The following is a 24,962-nucleotide window of genomic DNA, read 5'->3' on the forward strand; positions in this document are numbered from 1 at the left end:
GTCCCTTCGACGAGAGGTAGCCAGGTCTGACAAAAGCCAGAGGGAGGTTTCAGTACCCTTGGTGAGGTATAAGAGAACTGCAGGAAACAAAAAGAACAAAACCAAATAATTTGATTATCAACATTGATCATCAAATTATTTGATTCTGTCCTTTTTGCAACCAGCAGATCTCTCACAACACCAAGAAAACTGAACACTGAACTCTTAAGTCTCTTTTACAAGTAAAAATATGTAAACTAAACAAGAGCTAAAAGGATGTGAATGATATGTTCCAAAAAATTTGATGCATTCTTTTAGCTCTTGTTTAGTTTATATTTTTCTAAGACATAAACGGTCCGTCCCGTGACGGCCAGGACGACTAATGAGTGCGTACAATTTTAGGTCAATTCCAACCGTCTTTCTCTCAAAATACGGAAGAGCAGAACTCTTCGAATTCTCTTGGCATAAAGTTCCTGCTGCTTGCGAGGCAGTCTGATCATATAAACAGGAGTATTTGCTCCATATTTAAAATTTAAAGATACCTTTGAGCATTTGCAAGCACCATCCATATTCAACTAAAGCAGAACAGCTTTAAAGAGAAGAGCGCGACGCAAAGAAAAACGACGGGATCATACTATACTAAATTTAAAAAGAACGGCAAAAATATTAATGATAGGAGCTGTGATAAATGATGATACCAATAAGAACTCCTTCCAGATTCATTTTAAATACAAAACGTTTGCAATCCGAAATCAGTATGGTGCTGACCATACACTTGATAATTTATTTACGCAAAAAAAGATAAGCTCAGACGCAAAGGAAGAACTTCGTTCTTCTTTCTTGGTAAAAAAAAGGAAGAGCTTTGCTCTTCGGGAGCACCTGGCATAAAGTTCCTAAAACCCCAATTGCTTCAATAATTTTTTTTTTGTGAAATTCTTTAACATCCCAAACACCTAACATCTTTTAACAGAGTTTGTCTTTGACACCAAAAACCCTCACCTCGTAGAATTCTATTATATTTTGCAATCTTTGTTTCACAGTAGAAGGAGAGAAAGTCAGAGAGAGATTAGTGTTACTATTCAGAGGTTTAAGCAGTTGAGAAATAAAACCTATGAGTATAGCTTGGCCTCGGGTATTGAAATCAGACAACCGCAAATGATAAGAGTTCCTGATTTATTAAAGAAAGTTGAATTAAGATAATTGAAATATTCGCATTTCCGTGTCATCAAAGGAGAATTTGTTCACGCCAAAAGATATAATTAACTAAAGTAATCAAGTTTACGCCACAATGGGGTGCTCAAGGTATGAATACGGAATATTGTGATCCCCCAGCTATTAAAATGCCAAGATATTTTTATTTTATGCAAACAATTAGAATTATCGCAAAAAGATAACCACTATAAAAGGAGGCCACCGAGCAACCGATTCATCTCGTCACTCAAAGTTAAAATCTAAACGAATCAAACTGGTCAGGCATGGAAAGTACAGCGGGATACTTCTTCGAATATCGAACGTCAACGCGATTGCTTAGAGTGTCACGAGATCAATCGGAGGACGGGAGCAATATCGAGATCACATTGTTCAAGTTTGCGAACAGTGAACGGTATCTAAACCAATCAGTTTCGGTGCCTGAGCACCACTTCACAGAAGTAATGGATTCGTGTACCCTTGATTCGGACATATTGAAAGTTATCAGTGAGGGGAAATTCAATAGTGAGGGGAGAATTGTGGTTAACTTCAACGCTTGCGAGCGAATGCGGGTTGACAGTAAGAACTGCGAAGTGATTCGCGATATAAAGGGTAATAATTTGTTTCATCTATGCTGTAGTCTGCTATAGGTTGGGGGTAACAAGTTTTAAAACGGTATATGGCTGGCTTGATGTAAGCAATAGGATTGATAGATAAATGTCTAGATAATTTTGTTTCTATTTAGATTCCGACACCACGTACTACCGGTTCGCGGTCAAATACTTTGACCCCCAGGACATCATCTTGAGTGTCTTCTTCTACTTTAAGAAGTTTTGCCTAAATGGAGATATGTGGGAGCTTAGGTATACGGCAATGCATTTGCGAGAATTTACAGCCCTAATGATCTACCACAGACAGTACAATCGAGCGAAACGAGAGAGAATCACTAAACGAATGATTCCTATTGCTGAAATCAAACCAACCAAAAGGGTAAAGAGTGAGAGCGAAAACAACCCACCCGCGGTTGTTGACTTGGCGTCAGAGGATGATTTGCCTCTAATAAATTTCAGAGAATCATCAGATTAGAACTTTAGAAACTTAATCAAGAAATTGAAAACTTGTAACTTTGTGGAAAGTGTATACACTAATACTGTTGTAGTACTATATTTTGTTTAATTCTCTTATTAATGCAAAACAACTCCATCTAAATTTGAAATCTTTGGTTCAAATTTTGTATTTCGTACTTCAGCATAAGACGGTTGATTTCGGGTTGATTTCATTAGACAATTCTAGATAAAGTTGGTTTGATTTGACGAGGCCAAAACACAAAATGTGATGAATGAAAATCAGACAATGAAAATTTTATTGTCTTCTTTTGTCTACTGTTGAATTGTTTTGGATTCATTTTTATTTTCACCAAATAAAGATTCGGTAAATTGAGCACACAAGACAAAGAAGCACAACGGACATCAAGCAAACTGGTCAATTTGCAATATGTCAAACACAAAGATAAAGCCGTGAATAATGAGCTAATAAACGAACTTTGTATGAACTAACCTTGATGAAGTTTGGTATATGTTTGCCAAAAAATGTGCCAAAAAGATGCTCCTGTAGTACGGTGGTTTAGGCTAAAAAGCTATAAGAAACAACTAAAAGGTATATAAAGCACCAAATGATTGGGTTCGAGACTAATTGGTGAAGGGAGACATTTTCTGTGCGGTAGACCACCCCAAATTTTACTACTATGACCAATGCCAAAATCCCAATTCCATAATAGTCAACTGTAATAGTAATAATAATAAATATAACTTTGATAAATAGTTTGATGCTCATTTTATGCTCAAAAGCGAATCGGTGAAGCCCAATTATGTAAAAAAGAACGAATTCAGTCGAAATGACGTCACCTTTGGAAGGATTTACACACAAAAGTTGTGCGAATAATTTTTGAACAAACAAACAACGTTTTGGTAAAATCGCCTATTAGGTCACACTGTGTTTTCAGTTTTTTGCAGTGTTACACGTGAAACTTTATTTGAAATATCACTGTGAGTTGCGAATTACTTTTAAAGTGCATTGCGGATAAATAATTTTTTAAAGAATTGAAACTATGAATTGAATGGAAAAAAAATTGGAAATCAATTGCGAAAAAACTTGCCAATACCAGCTACGATAAGTGTTGGCATCTGGTGAGGAGGGAAATCGAGAAGAAGCATAGATCACAAAAAATCCGCTGGTAAATTATCAGGTCTTCTAGTTTTTGAGATACTCTTTTTTAATAACTTTATGTACAAACACCACAAGACGCAAACATAACATGCACCGAAGTTAAGGAATGTGTATAATAGGTGATTGAAGGTAATAGCGAGACACCATAAGTTTTAAAATGATTTGAAATGTTTCTGGCACTTTCATTCAGAACTTTAGTTCTTTGGACTTTCATTTTCCTTTCCCTTTTATCCTTGATATTGTTAAGTTTCTTATTGGCAGCATCAAGTAAAGTTTTCTTTAGAAAAGTCCAAATACAAAGATCTTAGCCTCGAATAACACGTAAAAATGCCATTCCTGCACTGCATTTGTAGGCTTTGCTGAGCGTTCAGCTGCATCTTTGTTCTGATTCCGGACTGACAGACTATTGGAACTGTCTGTTAAACCGGCCACGGTTTTTATCGGATGTTTTTCGGCGAATGTGAATTTAGCTTCTCTAATAGTTCCAGAGATTACGTTTGTTAAGCTCCTTTTCAATATTTTTTATATCCTGAATTACACGATCGAAGGTAGATGCCATTGGTTTAGGGACAAAACTCCGTGCTGGGGAATTTGCTGTCAAAGTTATTTTGGGACTGGTTCGCTTTTCCTGAGGGCGAGTTTGGAGATCTTTCTCCTAAATGCTTTCACGCCAATTAAAACAGCGGCCCTTTATCCCACCTGCCGGTTATTGGTCTGCCACGAAATCCAGAAGAAACTTGTCCGATGCAACTTCACCAGTAAATTCACGCTACTCAAAAAGAAGTTCGCGCTAAAAGTTTTCGCTTTTGTTAAAAAATAGAGTTATTATACTCAGTGGATAAAATCTTCCTCTTTGAATGTTAACGGTGTTTAGTAGCTAATTTTGGATTGAGGACATATTGAAAGAAAGCGTTTGGTGTTGCCTTTTTTCCCGTATCATAAAGGCAGAATTATTGAAATTTGGCGTTAACTTCAAAATGTTTCTCAGGAGCTCGTGCTCTTTTCAGATGTTTTTTTTTCGATCTAGTTGGCAGGTCTAAATAGAGACAGCGCAACTGGAACATTGGATCTGATTGGCTATAAACTTCTGGCATTTTATTGACTGCATTCATTTTATTGACTGTGTTCATTTTATTGACTGTATTCATTTTATTGACTGTGTTCATTTTATTGACTGTATTCATTTTATTGACTGTGTTCATTTTATTGACTGTATTCTGTTCGGTTTTGGGAGTCCCTTTCATATGTAGGATAGTCTGTTTTGCTTACAATTGTCCAGGAACTTGTTTTTGGTATTATTCTGATTATTTTTTTTCCAGTAGTAATGGTGGCAACTCTTACATTTATATAAGCTTCTTTTTATCTTTTTCATTGCAGAATAGTCGTTGTTCGTTGTGTTTTGTGAAACTCGAAGAACATCAATTATTAAATTTAATCGATTCTTTTTGGACGGACCCCAAGCAATTTTGGCCAAATATTGCAATAATTGCCCAAATTTTGTTGTATAGATTGATGCCTTAACATATTTTGTACAGTTTAATTTGCATCCTTTGTGATAATCTTGCATCCTATTTACTTATATTACGATCAGTTGGTTAATGCTTATTTCATTGTGGACTTTTACCTTAATTGTGGGCTGGTAGCATAATTTTAGTATTTCTGGCGTTGAGGTCGTTTTTTGGCACAGTGAGTATTTTCGAATATGCGTATATTGGCATTGAGTATGTTTTCCTGAGTTTAACAGCTATGTCTAAGAAATACAATTTGGACAATATATACCAATGTAGAGAAACGTCTCCGTCAAACCTGTCATTTCTTATTGCACGGCCTGAGGCGTCATGTTTCTCAAATATAGACTCAGTGAGCTAGGAGCTGCCACTCGCAATCGGAACCATACCAACTGCGCATGAGCTGCAGGACATAGGTATCCGGGGTGGGATCCTATGTGATTTGCATTTGACTCGAAAACAACTGTCTCTTCTTGGATGATAATCATTTTCTGTAATCAAGAAAATTTAGAAGAAAGTAAAATTCATTTGTAAAATGTACGTCAATAACTTCAGAGAAACCACTAATTGGCCATGAACCCGTTTTTATGTGTTTCGGAAGAATAGATAAACAACCTTATCTCTTATATAGACTGTGAATTTTCAACCTATCGGTTATTAAAAATCGTCGGATAGGTTTCACAGTCTCCGTACCGTGCGCTATCTGTCATGATCAATTTGAATCGATATGATGTCTGGTGTGATCACGGGATAAGATTACGTCTGAAATGCACTAACTTACTATTCAAAGAGTAATAGGATATAAATATGATTGCATGAGTTCCTACTGGTGCATTAGAACCAACTAAGGCAACCAGACATAACTTGTTGCAACTGAATGTTATTAATTGCTCTCAAACGAAGTTTGTAGCAATTATATTTGTCATGTTGGTCTTTTTTATGCAATTTTTCGCTTGACCGATTTTTTGCCCTGACCCAAAAACGGGATAAAAGGTAGCGCCCAGAGGGCCTTAAATTCTCTTAGAGCCTTTCAGCTCATTAGTCTTTAAGTATGCGATTCACAGGAACTGTTTTAGAGACTTATACTTTTGATGTGAACGGCGGTTATTAGAGGTTGACCCCCCACATCCCTCCTCCCCCAATCCCCAGCCCTGCACGTCGTTCAGGACGTAAGGGCACCGTGCAGCCTAAGACTCCCACCACCGTTGCCCCCTGCCCTCACCCCCCCCCCCCCCCCGTGCCCGAACCACACGCCCATTCAATTAAGCTGAAACTACCCTCACTAAACCGTGGCTAGCTCCTGACGAAGCCAACCGGTCGTTTGAGAGCAATTCGCCCGTTGGTAATCGGTTATGTTCTGTATATGACATAAATTAGAGAGATCTTTCGATTGAATGCAGAAGATTAATATACAATTAGCGGCATTCTCAGAGACCAACATAATGAAAAGTCAGCCCACCTGGCTACTGGATAACCCAGGAAAACTAACCCAAAAGTGAAAAAAGTTAGAAGGTAGCTTTCATTGATAAAAATAAAATTAACATCTGATTCCAAGAAAATCTGATAAACAACCAGAAGAACATGTGGGCGGCAGAATTCAATTCATACATGTCATTTCGTCTAGCTGTGATACGGGTCACTATACAAAACCCAAGAACTTAACTATTCAAGTGTCTTGGCATCCTCCTCTGCATTGCTGCCTACAATACTGGAGAAACTGTTTATTTTAATTTGTAGTGTTAATATTTCTCAATGATATAGCGCGTGTGTGCATTCAATTTTATGCTGCTGCTATTTTCACATAAAACAGTTTTTATACCAGATAACGTTGTTTAACTCTGATAAATGTTTTTACACAGTTCAATTCCATTGAGTGATACAGCTACTTGGCCGTCACCATTTTCTATAAAAATTTCAAAACTAATCTGGGTTACTAGTTCATTTTGTTGGTTCATCACGCCCAAAAACGAGCCTTGGATTTAAAGGTTTTGTGGTTAAAAGCAAAAAAACTTGACAGCCTTGGTCAGTGGACAAAGCTACAAATGCATGCTGCTACCAAGACTTGATGTCATCTGGTACTTTTTATACGAAATGTTTTATTGCGGCAATATGAAGAAAAAGCGTTTTTCCGGGTGAATATTTTACTCTTCTTTTTGCACCTCACCTATATCGTATTTTCAGACAGCTGTTTCAATGATTTGCTTACTATTTGCGTGGTACCGAAAGTTTGAGTGTTGAACACACTACACCAAAAGTTTTCTAACTATGAGCTAACAATCGAAAACTACAGAGCAAAGTTATAGGTTCAGATCAAAGGACTAGCGAACTAATGTGAAGGCCTCTGCAACAGAAAAGTTTCGTGTATGTTGAGATTTCATGATGAATGCTTACAAAATAATTGCAGACTTTTGAACTTTTAAACCATGGATGTTTAAGTCTGCGAGAAATATGGGGGGGGGGAATCTCTTATGCTGCTACTAAAAATCATTAATAATCCGAAGCAAAAATTGTAGGAACTTTTAGAGATTCCGGAGGAATTGAAGCCCCAGATCTTAAATTCTGATTCGTTGCAATTATGTTATCACGCGGTCTTTAAATTTGATGTTGATATTTGTCAGTTCTAGATGGGCCTGCGTGCCCAAAACAGTAACCACAGCCACCAGGTGGTGAGGTTATTCAATTGAATTTTTATGTACCTTAAAGTAAGGAAATTTACTGCTTGGAAGAAATCAATTGAAATTTTTATTCTGCTGAAGAAAATGATTAGTTTTGGTTCGTTTAGGTCACGTGCTGGGTTGACCCACTTGATGGAACAAAGGAGTATACTGACGGAGGAGGTTAGTCTATCATCAGAAGTTGACATACATCTGCGATACGATAAATGTGCAAAGGTTTCATTTTTCCCCACCACACAATGCAAAAAATAAGTCTTTTGTTTAATAGCCGCCCTCATCTTCTCAGTCGGCTATTATTGCGCTCGTATTTTTTTTTACGACTCGAAGAGGAGTATTGGTTTTCTTAAGGTTTTTTTTTTACCGGAAGTACTATTCGTTCAGACGATGTTTTGACCTAAAAGCGAAAGCGAGTAAAATTGCAGTGTGAACTAATTTTTTCTGAGCGAGAGAAGTTTTTTGATCATGCGCTGCATTTAGTGAATGACTTTTTGACATTGAAAAGTAGTTTTTGACTGAATGGCACATATAGATAACCGTTTTTAGCCGTTTTTTCGTCTAAGTGGCCTAGTTTTTTTGCTTGTAATTTAGTTTTTTGTAGAAATAATTTTTAATCGATGCTATGTTGAAATGTAAACCCGGAAATTGATAGCACAGTATTTTGCATAGCCTGAAATTGCGTTTCAAATGCGAAATTGGCACATATTTCTTGATTTTTTAGTTAATTTTTGGCTTTTTTTCATTAATTTCTTCATTTTTGGATCTCTTAGCTGTTTTTTGTCGAAAATCAGTGAATATGGCAACTTCCCTTTGATAATTCATATACTCAATGCTTCTTTCTACCTCGATGAAATTTTGTTTCATAAAATTGTACATTTGCCAATCCGATTTTCGTAGTTTTTTGCCAATTTTGTTTTCAGTTTTTTGTTTGAATTTTGCTTTTAATTACTAGAAATAGTATTTTGGGGAACATGAGGGACTTTAATTTGGTTTCAATAAAAATGCAATCAGTTTTTGGTGTTAAGTTTTCAAATTTTTTTTCATAAATGCAGTCTTAAATATTTTTTGACCACTTTTTTGCAAAATGTTTCATTGTTTCACATGTCTCAATTCCGCTTTTTCTTGTTTTATTCTCTTAGCAAGTTGGATTTTTGTCTCGATTGACTCGTTGTCTTTTCTATGTCTTGAATGCTGATCAACGAAATGTACTCGTTTTTCTTGATTCTTTTAAATTTGATTTTTAACTTTCAAAAATCAAGAATTGGCCTTTTTGTTACAGTGTTCCTAACATTGTGTCCATATTCTTCCCATTCTCGTTTGTATCATTCTAGTTTTGTCCTGGCACCTACTTTTATATTCGTTATATTGATTTTTTCAGTTGTTAAAAAATTGAATGAATTCAGCTTTTTCTTAGATCTTGGTTTCTTCGGTTTGCAATTGATCTAATTCAAAATAAGGCAGTACTGGGAGTTTGCTAGAAAGTCTTTTCCAACATTTCTACTTATTACTATTCATTGCAATTTTCTTCCGGGCTTGGTTTTGTTTTTAGACTATTTTTCGCCTTTGAATATTATTCTGTTGCTTTTGTTTTTCTATGATTAATTTAATTTTTGAATTAGTATGAAATAATGTTGTCTAGCATATATACAACAAGGAAGAATCATGTATTTTTTTTGTCTTCATTGCCGCGATTAGAAATCTAATTATAGTGGTTCTCTGATTCTTATGTTTGAGCACCCTTTTTTTGAATAATTTTGACTTTCCTGTCTTTTTTGAAATGTTTTTATCTTCCGTTTGCTTTCGCGATCTTTTTGAGATTAGAATCAATAATTATCTGAAGGCAATTGATGGCCCTGTCAGTTTTGTCAGGCTATCAGTTTTTTGACCATCCTAAAAATTTCAGACTTTTTTAACGTTACCAAACGTTTTCAATAAAATTTTGCTGCATTTTCTTTCTCATGGTGACAGTGGTTTAAATTTCACCGATTTTTAGATCAGACCCGGGGAGGTAATGAGTTAATGGTTTAATACAAAAGGTAATGGCTTCAGGTTTTTGTGAAGTTTTGGTGATTCGAGTCGCTTCCGGAATTCTTCCGGCTATGTTTTTTTACTTCGTCAAACTTTTTTTCGCTTTACCATTTTGCCGCTTTTTCGACATTTTGCGTGAAATCTTTTTGACTTCTCTAGGCTAGTTTCTCTCTTCTCTCATTCTGCTAAAAGTGAATTTGAACATCAGTTGCTAAGCAAAGCATTTCAAAATGAACAGAGTCGGTATAAAAAATTGAAGTCAGAAATAGAAACGGGATAAACCCATAAAGCCCAATTTTAGATGCCCGCTATTTGAACGTCGTTCCTATAAGTCTTAGTTACCACCTCTAATGCTTATTGGTGTTGATAGTAGCCCCTGTAGCCTCTCTCTAAGAAACAGAAGTATGTTCAACTGCGAAATGCCATCAAAATAAATCGGACTTAAAAAATATTTTTGTACAAAAATCTTTTTTTTTCAATATATTCTATTATTTCAATCCCAATCATGCTTATTGGAATCAACGGCGGCTATTTTCCGGCAATCTGCCGGGTATGTTTTTTTATAGCTGCGAAGCTGTAAGCTGAGCGAAGCTATATTGCGGTGCTCTTGGTTTTTTTTTTTTGTTTCGTCGTCTGACGCTCTTTTTTCGTTTTACATTTGTTCACACAGCAAAGCTGAAAAAGTCAAATTTTCTGAATGACTTCTTCCTCTCACTAACGGCATTTGCGCGCGTGACGTCATTTCTCACTCGCTTTAGCAAAAGTTTTTAGGTTATTTGCGTGATTAGATTTTGATCATACGTGACTTACCTCACTCAATAAAATGACTTTTGCACTTTAAAACTTCAGTTTAATTTGAATTTGTTTAAGGTCAAAGGAACTCATTTGTGCAGTAAAGGTCCCTAATAAGAGGCTTCTGCGGAATGAATTTTAACAAGCATTGTTAATTTATCGCTGAATGTTTTTTACCTAGTTTTTTTTGAGCGGCGTCGATTTTTTTTTCAATTTAGATCTTTATCCGTTTCTATCTCTATTATATGGCACGCAGGTCTATTCTTTCGCAGCTATTCCGGCAATCTGCCGGCTATGTTTTAAATTTTTTTTATTGAAAAAGTTTAGCTTGAGTGTGATTTTACGAAAATCTAAGTTATGTGAAATAAAAACTTAACATTTTGAATAATTTTCTGCTCCTATAAGAGAGTCGTGTTCAGGTGATCTATGCCAAATGATTGAATTTTGCTGGAACGTTGTTTTTGAATTTACTTTCTTAAAAATGTTTAGAAAAAAAGTACAATGGCTCTTAAAAATGTTTAGAAAAAAAGTATAATGTTCTGCTGTATTTTGTTGATATTTCTATATGTTGCTTGTTAATTAATGCTGTGGAAATTGTTATATAACAAGAAGGCCAACTAGTTCACTTTCGCACAATTAATTCCGACCTTTTCACATAAATCTAACCACAGATCAAGATACTGATACTCATTTGTTGGCGTTGATTACTTCATGACAAATTTTCAGTCAAGAAGGCTGCAGGTAATCAGCTCTACTACAGTTGAACTTTTTTTAAGCCGATAGAATTTGGGGGGTCAAAAACAATAAGAAGGCACTGACAAATCGTATGAAATATTAAATTATTAAATATATTTAGAAAAATATTTTTGAAGATATTAAAAAATTTTATGGAATAGATTAATAGCTCGCTGTTTTAGTGTAGTAAAACAATAAATAGTTTTAATAAATAGTAGCTATTTATTCACCGTCAAACCATGCTTCTGGGTCGAAAATCATGCTGATCGTATAAAAATTCCCCTTAATGTGATTACAGTTTTGGGGAAGATTTGTCAAAATAGTTATCGTGATGAAGGCTCAAAGCAAAACATTTTTAGCAGTTTTTTCTGGGTTGAGAGTTAGGCCTTACTAGTCTCTAAATACCCGATTCAAAGAAACTGTTTTGAAAACACCCTTTCATGGTGTGAAGGGCTGTTCTTAGTAATAAAATATTGACACCGCCTCACGACCCACCCCGTCCCCCACTCACATCCCCCCATCCCTTGAGCCTCTCCCGCTCGACTCCGTTAATCCCCCTCTGATGCCAGCGTCCCCTATGCTCCATTTGACTTCTATAAATTTTGGGAGCAATTTTCTCGACGGTAGTCGGATATGTTTTCAATACCAGTACGATTTATCTGATATTTTTAATATAATTTAACTAATAACAGATCTTTTTTGTCAAAATTTTGTATTCAGCAAGCCTTCCTATTCCAGTTCAGCAATTCTTAGCTCTGATGCTACAAAGGTTGGTTTGGTTTTTGAAGTTATTAAGAAAAATTGGGTTTTCAAAACATTTTGAGAAAGTGAAAATTCTCTCTCAAGTTCAACTTTACTGGGAGCTTTTGTGTTCAGTGATCTCAATATTCCAACACCTTTGTAGCAGAGAAGCCTAATCCAATTGAAGTTACTCTTATTTTTTACACTCTGTTTTATGCTCTGAGCCACGATGAAATTTTGAAACGATCATGAAACCAAAAAACGAAAACGATTTCTGTGTGAAATACTTTTCTGCCTTTTCTATAGAATTCTTTGGCTTTGATTTTGTAGTTGTATTCTACTGGCTATCAGATAGAACATGCATGAAAAAGCTGTGGTTTAGTTTAAAGTTATTTAGTTCAAAAGCTGTGAATTTGTTCAAAAGCTGTTCAAAATTTTTCTGTGTAGTTGGTTCTAAGGCGTGACAAAACATTAATACCGTATTCGATAAAAAAGCGAAAACATTATTTTTCTGAGACCTAACTATCGTTGAACTATGCATTTAATACCTATGGTTAGTTGCGTATTATGAGCAGCATCAATTTTTTAAAAGTGCGAAGCGTCAAATAAAAAACATTCACCAAAGAATTTAGAAATATTCAAAATGAATAATGCAAATTCAATCTTATACACGAAGGCACTTATCTGCAGTGATTTTTCAAATTTGTTTTTAAAACTTTCGGTTTCGGCGTGACCAAAATCACTTCTGCAATCTGACTTTTAAAAATCATGAAAATTTGCGAGCAGAGCTCAAAAAAGACTGCACCCCAACCTTATTCTAATTGTTTGAATTATAAAAAGACAGCGTCCAATATAATTCTTATTCTTTGATTTTTAAACGACCGGGCCCCACTACAATTCTAATTATTTGAATTGGAAAAAGACAGCGCCCAATATAATTCAAATGATTTGAATTGTAAAAAAGACAGCGCCCAATACAATTCAAATTCTTTGAATTGTAAAAAGACGGCACCCCAATACAATTCAAGTTCTTTGAATTGGGAAAAAGACAGCGCCCAATACAATTCAAATTTTTTGAATTGTAGAAAGACAGCGCCGAATATAATTCTAATTCTTTGAATTGTGAAAAGAGCGCCCCAATACATTTCAAATTCTTGGCCCACAATACAATGTTCTATGAATTGTAAAAAAGACAGCACCCCAATACAATTCAAATTCTTTGAATTGTAAAAAGACAACGCCCCAATACAAATCAAATTCTTTGAATTGTAAAAAGACAGAGCCCAATATTATTCTAATTCTTTGAATTGTAAAAAAGACAGCGCCTAATACGATTCAAGTTCTTTGAAATGTAAAAATACAGCACCACAATACAATTCAAATTCATTGAATTGTAAAAAAGACTGGCCCCCAATACAATTAAAGTTCTGAATTGTAATTGTAAAAAAAGATGACAGCCTCTTATACAATTCAAATTCTTTGAATTTTTAAAAGACAGCGCCCCAATACAATTCTAATTCAATGAATTGTAGAAAGACAGAGCCCAATATTATTCTAATTCTTTGAATTGTAAAAAAGACAGCGCCTAATACGATTCAAGTTCTTTGAATTGTAAAAAGACAGCGCCCCAATACAATTCTAATTCAATGAATTGTAAAAATATCGGGCCCAATACAATTCAAATTCTTTGAATTGTAAATAGGTTTTTTAGTCTTTCAAGACAAAGCTTATGGGTGTCCACGGCAATTTGCAGAAAATCAGCAGACTTCTCTGTCGTTTCAGAATGGATCGAACACGTCACTGTCCTCATTGGGCTCTCAGTGGGTGGAAGAGCGATGGGTGGGGTAATCCACCAGCCATTCTACAAGTACTCGGAAAACAAGGTACTTTAATCCCCTTCGATTAATATTAGCATTTCAAACTTCTACGCATGAGTAAGCGTCCAAGCGATTATGACAAATAAGCGTTGACCATTCAAGCAGCTGAAGTAGGAAATGACGCATCGATTTCTTTCTTTGTTCTACGTGACTTTCCTCACTCTTAAATTGACTTTTCTGTACTCTTTTCTTCAAAGAGATAAGGTCAAGTGTGTGTATGTCAATCTAATTGAAGGTTTGTTGAGAGCAGCTAATAAAAGCATCGATAAGTTATACAGATTCTTATTCAAAATATAACATCTCAGCGTTGAATAGAAATAAATTTATTTATTGTTCTGTTTCTTTTACTCTTTTTGAGACTGCAGATCTACAAAGCTACTGCGACTATTTTCTGGCAATCTGTCACCTATGTTACTTAAATTGGGTTCCGGAACGAAGATAATCATTGTTTAACATCTGTTAGAAAATGTTATCACAGACAGTCTTTCTTTCTCCACTGTGAAACTATTTTACTCATTGCAGAAAAAAATAGTGGTACCGTATGAAAATCACATTTGGCTCCTAAGAACGAGCAAGTGTAATTGAAAGTTGGTTGTATAATGTATTATAGTACCCTTAAAGGATTTTGGAATAAAAAAGTAGAAAATTTTGAAATTTAGTGTGAACAAGGCGGCTCGGTAATGTGCGATCGCACATAAGGTTCCGACCCCGCTCATCCACAATTGTGGCATAATTGTCTATCAAATGAGGAACAGATGGAAAAACACAAAAAATTCAAGTATTTTTTTTTAAAAAAAAACTGGTGTATGAACGAAAAGATAGCCTCCAAAGCAAATAACCCAGTGGAGTAAAAAATGATGCGTTAGATTGATGAGATATAACGATATTAAGAAAGCAAGCGAAGACGAACGGCAAAATCAAACAACAACAACAAACATTAATTACATCAAAAAATTTATATGCGTTTTACTTAATAACAAAACTTAATAACAAAGTCAAAATAGCGTCAAATAAATCTGAAAATAAACAAAATAACTTGTAATTCACCAGAAAAAAATGGTTATTCACCAGTTCATAAAAAAGCTTGCTAACAATTAGACAAAACAGAAACTTTAAAGTTAGAAAATTCGTTGAATTTTTTTTAAAAACAATTAATTTCAAAGTAATGAAAACCATTAGGAATCAACTAAAATATCCCATAGGTTTACAATTACCAACGCTTCTATAGAAGTGAATTAAAAACTCTTGGTACTCAATTTTTTATGCAGTTACAAAAAGAAAAACAAATAGACAACAAACTAAAAATCAATTAAAACTTGCCAGAAAATGCTTTGGAAGCCGTAAAGCCATACTTTGGCCCCCAAAATATGTTCGATTGCACCTTCGTCGAACACCGATAATGTATTATGTGGCCGGTCATTAATGAAAATAAGAAATAAATAGACAAAATAGAAAAAATTCAAAATTATGTAATACTTGTTTTTTTTCGAAAAAAATTTATTTCCAAATACATAAAAGCCATTAATTACAAAATGAAAAATTTGAATTGGTTCGTCCATTCTTCCAAAAGAAGCCCTTGAGACCTGCAATTATCCATATTATGTCTTACGTCTGCAAAAAGAACGTCAAATATGACAAAAATCAAAATTTCATTTACTTTTTTTTGTGAAAAAACCGTGTGGAAGCCAGTAAAGTCATAATGAATTCTCTTAAAACTTTAGATTTTGTAACACCAATCCCTTTTGACACCTTCCATTGAATTGTATTATGTGACCTCTTAATAATGAAACTAGGTAATAGACCAAAAAGAAAAAAGCAAGATTATGTAATACTTGTTTTTATCGAAAAAAATTTATTTCCAAAGACATGAAAGCCATTAATTACAAAATGAAAAATGAACAGGTTCGTTTATTCTTCTAAAAGAAGCCCTCAAGACTTGCAATTGTCCCGAACAAGTCTTACGTCTACAAAAAGAACGTTAAATGTTTCAAAAATCGAAAATTAATTTACCTTTTTTTTGTGAAAAACCCGTGTCGAAGCCGGTAAAGTCATAACGAATTCTTTAAAAACGTTACATTTTGTGACACCAAGCATTTTTCACAACTTTCGTTGACAAAAACAATGTCATCTTTATCCTTTAGTTAACGAGACCAGGTAACAAACAGACAATAAAAGGAACAAAATTGCGAAGTTGAAATGTTTTTTTTTTTCATTTTGGAAAACAATTGTTTTCAAAGTCATGAAAGCCATCATCTATCTTCTAATATCAGAACATCGGCTCATCTACTCTTCCAGGAAAAGTCAATCAAATTGGGTCATTGTACAGAAAATAAATACGACTCAAAGACAAAGTAAAAACGACAGTAAAAGACAAAATTTAAAAATTCAATTAAACTCTTCGAGAAAGTACTGTCGAAGTAGTAAAGAACCACAATCTATATCTTTAAGGATTTAAATATTATCAACTGTGTTTTATTTTCAACGCGAAAAATTTGATATAGGAACTGACATTAGTGTGATAATTTGACAAAACTAGAAAACATGAAAAATGGGCAAATAGAAAAAAAATTTAAAAAAATTTGTGAAATCTAGTAGTATCAAAGGCAGAACATCATAACTTAAGGCGTAAAACCGCAATAAAGACTAAATTTGAGTTCAGAAGAAAAAAGGGGCACTCTTTGTTTGCTGACACTAAGCTACAAGTTGACCAAATTAAGAGAAAATGGAGGCAAATTCAATAAGCCATTTTTTATTTAAAAATCAAATATTTTAAAAGTCAAAACGACCATAAGTTTTTAAGCAATCAACTAGATAAATTATTTTCGAGCTAATTAGGAAGCCAATAGGACCTATCACTAGTGGGCTTTGATTTGAAATGTTCTGTTGTTTAATATAGAAAAGATCGATTTTTTTTAAATAAAAAACCGACTGACGACAATCCGAATTATTTTTGGATTGTAACGGTCCAAAATTGGTACAGAACTAGTCCTGCTAATGCTGATGGTCCATTAGGAATATTTAATTTTTGGTATGTCATTGATATGGATATTTTGTTAGTTAAAAAATCAAAAATAAATGCGTTTTTTAAAATCAACGAATAAAATAAGCAAAAAACGGCAAAATTTTATTTACAGAGCACTCTCAACGGAAGTTGAAGTGGAATTAGCCCCTCTTCAGTCTTCAGTCTACAAAGATTGTGTTAGTGGTGTTCCGGCGTGCACTTACTGCAAATTTAATCAGAGTGGACTAAAGAAACTTATTTCGTGTTGTTTTTGATGAAGTCTGAATTTTGTGAAAAATTTAGCCGGAATTTGTGACAAAAAAAAACTTCAATGAAAATAGTCGACAAAATATTTTGTCTTTAAATGTAAAATCAACAACATTTTCTTGAAAAATTTTATTAAATTTTATCAAAATTGGCGAAATTTTAGTCAAAAATTCCGAAAAGAGGTGAATGAAATCAACGGAATTCAGTCTATTTTCTCGAAAATTTAAACCTCGATATCTCCCTGTCGAAAGCGAAAATCAAAAAAATCTCTTTAATTCCATATTCTACGCTGGACAAGCTTTCTAATGATACCAGTCTCAACTCTCTACGATGAATATATTGATCGGTCAAAATTGACTGAACAAAAAAAAACCCATTTGAGTATATAGTTCCTCCCCCCCTCAAGAGGGTTCGGAACAATTAGGGTTGACCTTACCTCCCCTTATTGGGTCTCAGCTCGTGTAACTACTGTGAACATGTACGTGTGCTGGAATTGAACCAGCGTATTTCAGTTGCAGTCTCAGTGCTACTAGCATTCCACTAGCGTGCCTTTAGGTGAACGAACTTCCGCATAAGTTAAATCTTGCTTGCATCTACATGTGCATATTTAATCCTCAACCTTTTTCCTAGAAATATCGGTGTTGTCTTATCCACTGCTTATTTTGGAAATTTCGATTGTTGTTCAAACCCTTCAACAGGCTCTATATTCTATTAGAAATAATTAAGAGGCTACTATAGCCGTGTTTTTCTCGGTGCTACCTTACTAATGACGGGTTGTTTTCAGAAGACTAGTGGTCGCACTATTTGGGGAGCTGTTGGAGTGGGTGCTTTTGGCCTCAGCCACGATCCAGTAACATTCCACAGAAATCGACTGGCAGAGAAGCCTCGCTACACCTCTACGAGGTCACATTCCAGCCCTATTGTGAATGAATTGTTTGAAATTCTTCAGCCCTGTGACGTTGTTCGTCTTGGGGGTTCGGGTCACAAAGTGAGTATCAATCCCCAGACCTTTCCGGTTATATCCATTCCCGCATGACCAACAATACTAAAAGACCCTCAACATGTTCATGTAATTGAGTTTTGAATCAATCATTTACCCGATGATGTGCCGATAGAGATTGTGTGCCGTGCAAATAACGTATGGTCACGTAGCTCATGGGTATCAAAAAGATATGTTCCAGTGTGCTTTTTCTCCTAATGGGATATTTTTGTCTGTAAAATATTTGCAGATAACGGCGGGAGCGCAAAATTGAACGGTTTAGGTAGGGTGGCTATGATTGATGACTGGGGGAATCCTCATCTGGTCATTCACTTATTTCAACCAAAAGTGAATTTTTATAAAGACAGATAGAGCTTCAAACATACTTTGTTGTTTTGCAGGTTTTAGCTGTGCTAGACGGGACTGTTGACGCGTATGTGTACCCCAGTCTAGGTTTGAAGAAGTGGGATTCTTGTGCCCCGGAAGCTATCATCACTGCAGCGGGTTGGGTTTTTATTCAGTGACTCAAGACAAGTTTTCTCATTCGCACCATTAGAAATTGTTGCCTCAGAGCTAGTCACGTGATGTAGAAAACCTCACGATCTGGTAGTTTGCTATGCTATCTGCAACAGAACTACATTCGTAGAACTGATTTGCCCAGTATTTGCGGAGTGAATTGCGAATTGGGATATTGAATAAAGATGAGGTGGATCTGTGATATGGCAAGTTAAACAGACTTGAAAATAGCAAGAATGATTATTTAACTGTAATTTAGAAAAGAATGGCCATAAATGAACAAAAATATGGATGTAATTGTCTAAGAGTTTTATCGACTTCTTCGTTCAGGCGGTTATTTCACTGACATCACTGGGAAGAACTACACGTACTCAGAAGAGGAAGAGCGAATGAATTGGATGGGAGCCCTGTCTGGGTTCGGAGACAAGGACCAGTTGGTGTCGAAGATACCACAGTCCATTGTTGACAAAGTTGTGGATGTTATGAACAAGAAGAAAGCGGCTAAGAAGTGAAGGTCAATTTTTTTGCTTTGTTCTATCGATGAGCTATGAGAAGCTAAATTTCTACATCCAAGTGGTTTATCTGTATGCTAGATGAACTGTTCGCTACCTGCCCCCTCTATTGGTAGAATGAAAATGATAATCTCTTTGATTGGTATTTTGAAACATTAATGATATATATTAAGTGTCATGGCTACTCATCTCATCCTTAATACAGGCCATTATCAATTTTTTTGAAAAAAAAACATGCGAGCTTGTTCACAGACTTGTTTAAACATTTTTTTTGGGAACGAGATATTTTAGTCTCTTACTTAATAGTGTTTTTGCATAAATCCGTTTTTGATGAAAACTACGTTTCCTATTTTTCGCCAGTTATCCCACAATTTGTCAACTATTCATATTTAAACTTTGTGGTAGTTCTTTAGGGGTAATTTTGTCTGGGCACCCGCCATTTGAAGCGCATGCCCTATAACCAAATATAAATCAGGTTAACCCAGATGTAGATTTGACTTAAAAATCTATCCTGTTTTCATTCATTGTAATCAAGAGTTGTTCCATTGTTATTTTAATCAGTTGATTTTCTTTAAGTGATTCATCTCCATGCTATGTGAGATTTGTTACTGATAATGATAATTGAAGTGATCCAAATTATATTTGAGCCTGATTTTGAAGCTATTGTTTATGCTGATTATATGAAAATTTGTATAATTTATTCATTCAGATTATTTTAATATTTGAAATTATATCAGTTTACGGTTTCAGGAAAGAATGTTTTTGTGACCGTAGATTTGGGTGCATCTGTATTGCCGAGAAGTTGCCAACTAAAATCGATTTTGCCTGCATATTTATATATTCACTACGGTATTGACACCCATTAGCTAGCGCAGCATCAGTGTGGTAACCGAGTGCGACTAGATTTTTTCCCATTTAAATCTGAGGACTTAAGAATATAAATCACTCTATTTTCAAGGGCAGAAAAACGACAAGAGTCGAAGCTCTCATTTTTAAATATGTTGAACTATGCTGGAACCCCGCTTTTCTTTCGAAATTTTCGAGTTTCGAGGGAATTATCGACAGAATCCATGGTTATAGGTTCAGCTCTTTTCGTCCCATTCTCGGCCTAATGCAGCACATTTTTTCAAGCATTTGGCTCTTTTCGATGAACACACAGATTTTCGGACTACTTTTGAGAAAAATTTCCTTTCAGTAATTTTAAGCATTTAAAAATTAATGTGCAAAACTATATTGCATTTCTAATGATGCTTAGTGTTAAAATTTGCTTGACACGTTGTTATTGTGACTGCCAAGCTGCATACTGAGCGTAGCTATACAATTGCTGTCTGGTTCTGTTCGTTTCGTCGTCTGAAGCTTGTTTTTCGATGTACATTTCACGCTGCGAACCTTAAAAGCTGTTTTCAAGTTTTCTTGCCGCTCATCAACTGCTTTTGTATTTTGCCTCATCTTTGGTCAGTTTTATCTTTCACCATAAATGAATTATCCCAGTCTCTAATAGACTAACTTGAATTGTAATTTGCCTTAAGATAACTCAAAGCTTTTTGAGGTTCGGCAGAGGAGTCGCCTTTAACGAAAGTGATAATAAAATAATAATTAAAATCTAATGAATAGTATAGTTTTTCGAAAAGTTTTGCGATAGCTGGGGCTATTATTGGCCTTCTCTTTTTTACAATTCAAAGAATTGTTGGGGGCGCTGTATTTTTTTTAAGATCTGTTCACACATTTTTGAAGTGAAATTGGAGTAGTGATTTTGGTCACGCCGAAACAGGAAGTGGAATGGAAAAGTGAATGGTTTTGCGGTGCGAAGTTTTTTTGCTCTAATTTTGAAGTAGAGTGAGAAAACAGTGTTTAAACAAAAATTCGCTTTCTCGCTAGTTGTTTTTTGTTAACATGCGGCAATTTTTCTTAAATTTTTACTGTTTTCGATTTTTTGAATTGGATGTTTTTCTAAATGGTTTTCCCAATCCATTCATAGTTCATTTTGGGACTAGGTTTTTTTGTTTGAACCAAATTTCCATTTCTCGTTAGTCATTTTTTGTTCACATGCGGGATTTTGACATTGATTTTGTTTTTTTTTTTTTAATTATTTTTCCAATGGTTTTTCCAATTCACTCATATTCCGTTCTAGGTCTAGTTTTTTGTTTAGTCAATGAAAATTCTTTGAATTGTATTTCGGTACTTGTTCTGCTATGTTTTTTACAATTCAAAGAATTTGAATTGTATTGGGGCGCTGTCTCTTTTTTTAAGATCTGTTCACACATTTTCATGATTTTTGAAGTCAAATTGGAGTAGTGATTTTGGTCACGCCGAAACAGGAAGTGGAGCGAAAAACCGAGTGGTTTTGCGGCGTGAAGTTTTTTTGCTCTAAATTTAAAGTAGAGTGAGAAAACGGTGTTTGAACAAAAATTCGCTTTCTCGCTAGTGGTTTTTTGTTCACATGCGGCAATTTCTTTTTGATTTTTACAGCTTTTCAATTTTTTGGGTCGGTTTTTTTTCTAGATGGTTTTCCCAATCCATTCATAGTACGTTCTTGGTCTAGTTTTCTGTTTAGTCAGTGAAAATTCTTTGAATTGTACGTCAGGACTTGTCCTGCTATGTTTTTTATTTCGTCGCGATATTTGTTACGACCATATGTCATCACAACCACTTCAAATCTGCTTTTTGTTCATTCGTTCATGCAATTTCAACTGAGGTGCGTGCGTGACGTCATTGTTCGCTCTTAGTTGAGCGAGTTTTATTGTTCATTTGCTTGATTAAAGTTTTGGTCACACTTGACTTAACCTCACTCGCAAAAGTGACTTCCTCACTTTGAAATTGACTTTTTTTTAATTCAAAGAGATAAAGTCAAATGGGTGTTTGTCATTCTAAATGAAATTGATTAGAGAACAGCTAATAGAGGCAGCAAAAACTAATACAGATTTTTAATCAAAATGTAACATATCAGCATTCAATGAAAAGACGATTTTTTTGGTCAGCTATGTTTTTAATCTTTCGGAAGTTTTATTTATTAGGTCGGCAATACCAGGAATTCAGTCCGTTATTGCTTTTGATCTTCATTATTTAGTCCGAAATTTTTTTTATTTGTCAGCTATTTCGTCAATCTGCTGGATTTGTTGGATTTTTAATACTTTGACATCCTTTTTCTCTAGTTTTGGATCTTTTAATACAGTCTTATCTTCCTGTAGTTATGGTCAGAGGCTTTTTTGAGTCTTTGATATTCTGGTAAAAGTTTAGTATCTTTTTTCAGATATTTTATTTGAAGGACTTGACTAGCTTTTTAAATTTCCTCTCCGTTGTTTTGTTTTGTACATGTGACGTCAGGCTTCCAAATTTTGTTCAATCCTGCAATTCTATATCTGAGTTTTGTGTGAAATTTTTCACTCTTGCAATTTATTCTTCGTTCATTCGTGGTAATAAATTGTTGGTGGCAATTACTTCCGCACTCTCAAAATGAGTTTAGCTTACTTTAATTGAATGACTGAAGGTCAAATGAGAATATATCACTTTTATTGAAGGTTCTTTGAGGCTGCTTTAAGAAGTTTTTCCTGATTTAGCTTCAGACCGAATAAGCGCTGAACTGCAAAAGATTAAAAAAAAATGAAATGATCTTATTTTTCTTACCTCGTGTTATTTTTCATAAAATAACCCGAGGTGTTGTGTGTGTGGGCGTCTTTGTGTGTGCGTCTGTGTGTGTGTGTGTGCGTGTGTGTTGTGTGTGTGCGTGTGTGTTTGTGCGTGTGGTGTGTGTGTGTGTGTGTGCGTGTGGTGTGTGTGTGTGTGTGAGCGAGCGTGTGTGTGTGTGTGTGCGTTTACGTGGGTGTGTGTGTGTGTGAGTGAGTGCGTGTGTGTTTGTGTGTGTGTGCGTACGTGTTTGTGTGGGTGTGCGTGTGTCTGTGCGTGTGTGTTTGTTTGTGTTCTTGCTAATTCTTGATAAATTTTAATAATTCTTGCTTAATCTTCTGATTTCGTGCTAATTCATGTTTCTGGGTGCTATTTAATTTTTACTACTTTGTAAACCTTGGCATGTCATGGTTATTCTTTCTTGGAAATCTTGCCAAGATCTTGTTTCTTGACGCCCATGCAAAGATCTTGCAAGTTCGTACATGTCTTGATATTATCTTGCCATGTAACATGGCAAGATTTTCCATCCATCATTATGTAAGTTTCTTATCAAGGCTATCAAGTTTCATTTCACTGGGAGGGCATGTGAGGGCGTGTGACACTACATCGGTTCTTAATTTGTTTCAAAAATTTTCAATATTTGAGTCTGGGAATAACCTTTTTTTCGAAATAGCTGGGTTGGAACAAATGTCGTGCTTTGAATAGCAAGCGGATTCGGGTTGCGAACGCCTCGAGCTTTTACCACCCCCATAATGCAACGTTCAAGTTGTGACTTCAGAGGTTTGTGTTTCAGAATTAGTAAATGCATAGCATTTGACTACGTAGTTAATGTTAGTCAGCTTCTGATCAAATCTATATAAAATGGTGCAGTCATCTACACGAAGGTCAATTTCGTTCCTCTGTGCATTATTCGCACTGTCATCCTCAATTCTACTGTCAGTAGTGAACCAACTCCCAGAGTTTCCTGATGACCATAAACAAGTGGTACATAAATTACCCAGAAGTATGGACGATGCAAAGGAACTAGCCCGAGTACTTTCCTTGTATCGTGAGAATCATTACTACTCTTTACTAACATGCGTTTCATTCGTGTATATATTTCTTCAGACCTTCGCGATTCCTGGTTCCATATTTCTGAGCGTCGTGTTGGGCTTTTTATTCAATTTCTACATTGCGCTATTTGTTATATGTATGTGCAGCGCTATCGGAGCTACCCTGTGCTATCTGGCGTCCAGCCTTATTGGTCCACCCTTGCTGGAAAAATACTGCAAGGAAAGAATCACCCAATGGAAGTCACAAGTAAACAAACACCGTCAACATATGCTGAACTACATTATATTCCTTCGAATTACTCCTTTTTTGCCAAATTGGTTTATCAATATCAGTTCCCCGGTTTTGGACGTGAATTTGAAGCCGTTTTTTATTGGAACATTTCTGGGCGTGGCTCCCCCATCATTCGTGGCTGTATCAGCTGGACAGAATATTTACAAACTTACTACAGCTGGTGATGCCTTGTCCTATTCGAGTATTCTAATGCTGGCCTTGTTTGCAATTTTGTCAATTCTGCCTGTTTTGTTTCAAAATAGACTGAAAAGTCACTTAAGCTAAATTGGGTTTAACCTTGTGTATGTTGTTTTCTCACTCATTAATAAAGAGGTATAATAAGACGATAGCGTTATGAATTGCTTCAAGCAATAACGCAAGCGATTATTAGGTTCTCCTCAGCGAATAACAGGATCTGTTTGCTTGATAAATTTTAAGAAGTGAATTGGAGCTCTCGTTTTTCTCCCTGCATAATTAATACATTAGTTACAAGCATATTGTAAATATATCCATACAACTTGTCTTTTTATTTGTCAAATCAACATTGTGATAAATAATGCTAGTCAGACTTATGCACAGGCCAGTTCAGGCCGTCTTAGACGGCTCCATTTTTTTGAGGTATCATGGTAACTCGCTCTTTGCTAAGGTGCATGGTCCTTCCAAGTATATTTTGCCTTTCACCAAGGTTTCTTTTTATTTTTTCTTTCGAATCTTTCAAGTTCTTGCGATCGATTGCGTCGAGTGTTCTTGTTTTCTACTGAATTACACAAGCGTCCAGTTTACAATGAATCTAATTTAGTTCTGAGTTTTACTTTTTCTTTGTTTATTCGCTCAGCTTTCAGATCATTTTATGAAGATTTTATATAATTTAATTTTTTGATAGTTTAGATGCTCGATACTACAGGTCCCTGAAATAGTTGCGCAAGTATAAAAACCCGAAAGTTTAACGGCTTTTTAATTGCTCTCGAACAACGTTTGAAGCAATTATCGTTAA

General features: G+C 35.2%; 3 protein-coding genes across 3 annotated transcripts in view; all 3 read left to right on the plus strand.

Moving 5' to 3' along the window:
• Positions 1 to 19,778, plus strand: part of LOC142344865 (3'(2'),5'-bisphosphate nucleotidase 1-like) — a 41,020-nt gene extending 21,242 nt beyond the window's left edge. Inside the window, exons 4-8 of the mRNA XM_075396901.1 lie at positions 7,684 to 7,738; positions 13,652 to 13,752; positions 17,799 to 18,002; positions 18,395 to 18,497; positions 18,840 to 19,778. Of these exons, the coding sequence (XP_075253016.1) occupies positions 7,684 to 7,738; positions 13,652 to 13,752; positions 17,799 to 18,002; positions 18,395 to 18,497; positions 18,840 to 19,021 (645 nt within the window). The 3' untranslated portion in view covers positions 19,022 to 19,778. The remainder of the gene's footprint in view (positions 1 to 7,683; positions 7,739 to 13,651; positions 13,753 to 17,798; positions 18,003 to 18,394; positions 18,498 to 18,839) is intronic.
• LOC142344868 (uncharacterized) overlaps positions 1 to 24,962 on the plus strand; it is a 577,092-nt gene that overhangs the window by 536,205 nt on the left and 15,925 nt on the right. The window lies entirely within an intron of this gene.
• LOC142344867 (transmembrane protein 41B-like) lies at positions 23,442 to 24,524 on the plus strand. Its single transcript, XM_075396903.1, has one exon. It carries the CDS (start codon positions 23,507 to 23,509, stop codon positions 24,251 to 24,253), a length of 747 nt encoding a protein of 248 aa, XP_075253018.1. The 5' UTR covers positions 23,442 to 23,506; the 3' UTR covers positions 24,254 to 24,524.

This window comes from Convolutriloba macropyga, chromosome 8 (genome assembly GCF_964194025.1).
Source record: "Convolutriloba macropyga chromosome 8, txConMacr16.3, whole genome shotgun sequence".
Taxonomy (NCBI): Eukaryota; Metazoa; Xenacoelomorpha; order Acoela; family Convolutidae; genus Convolutriloba; species Convolutriloba macropyga.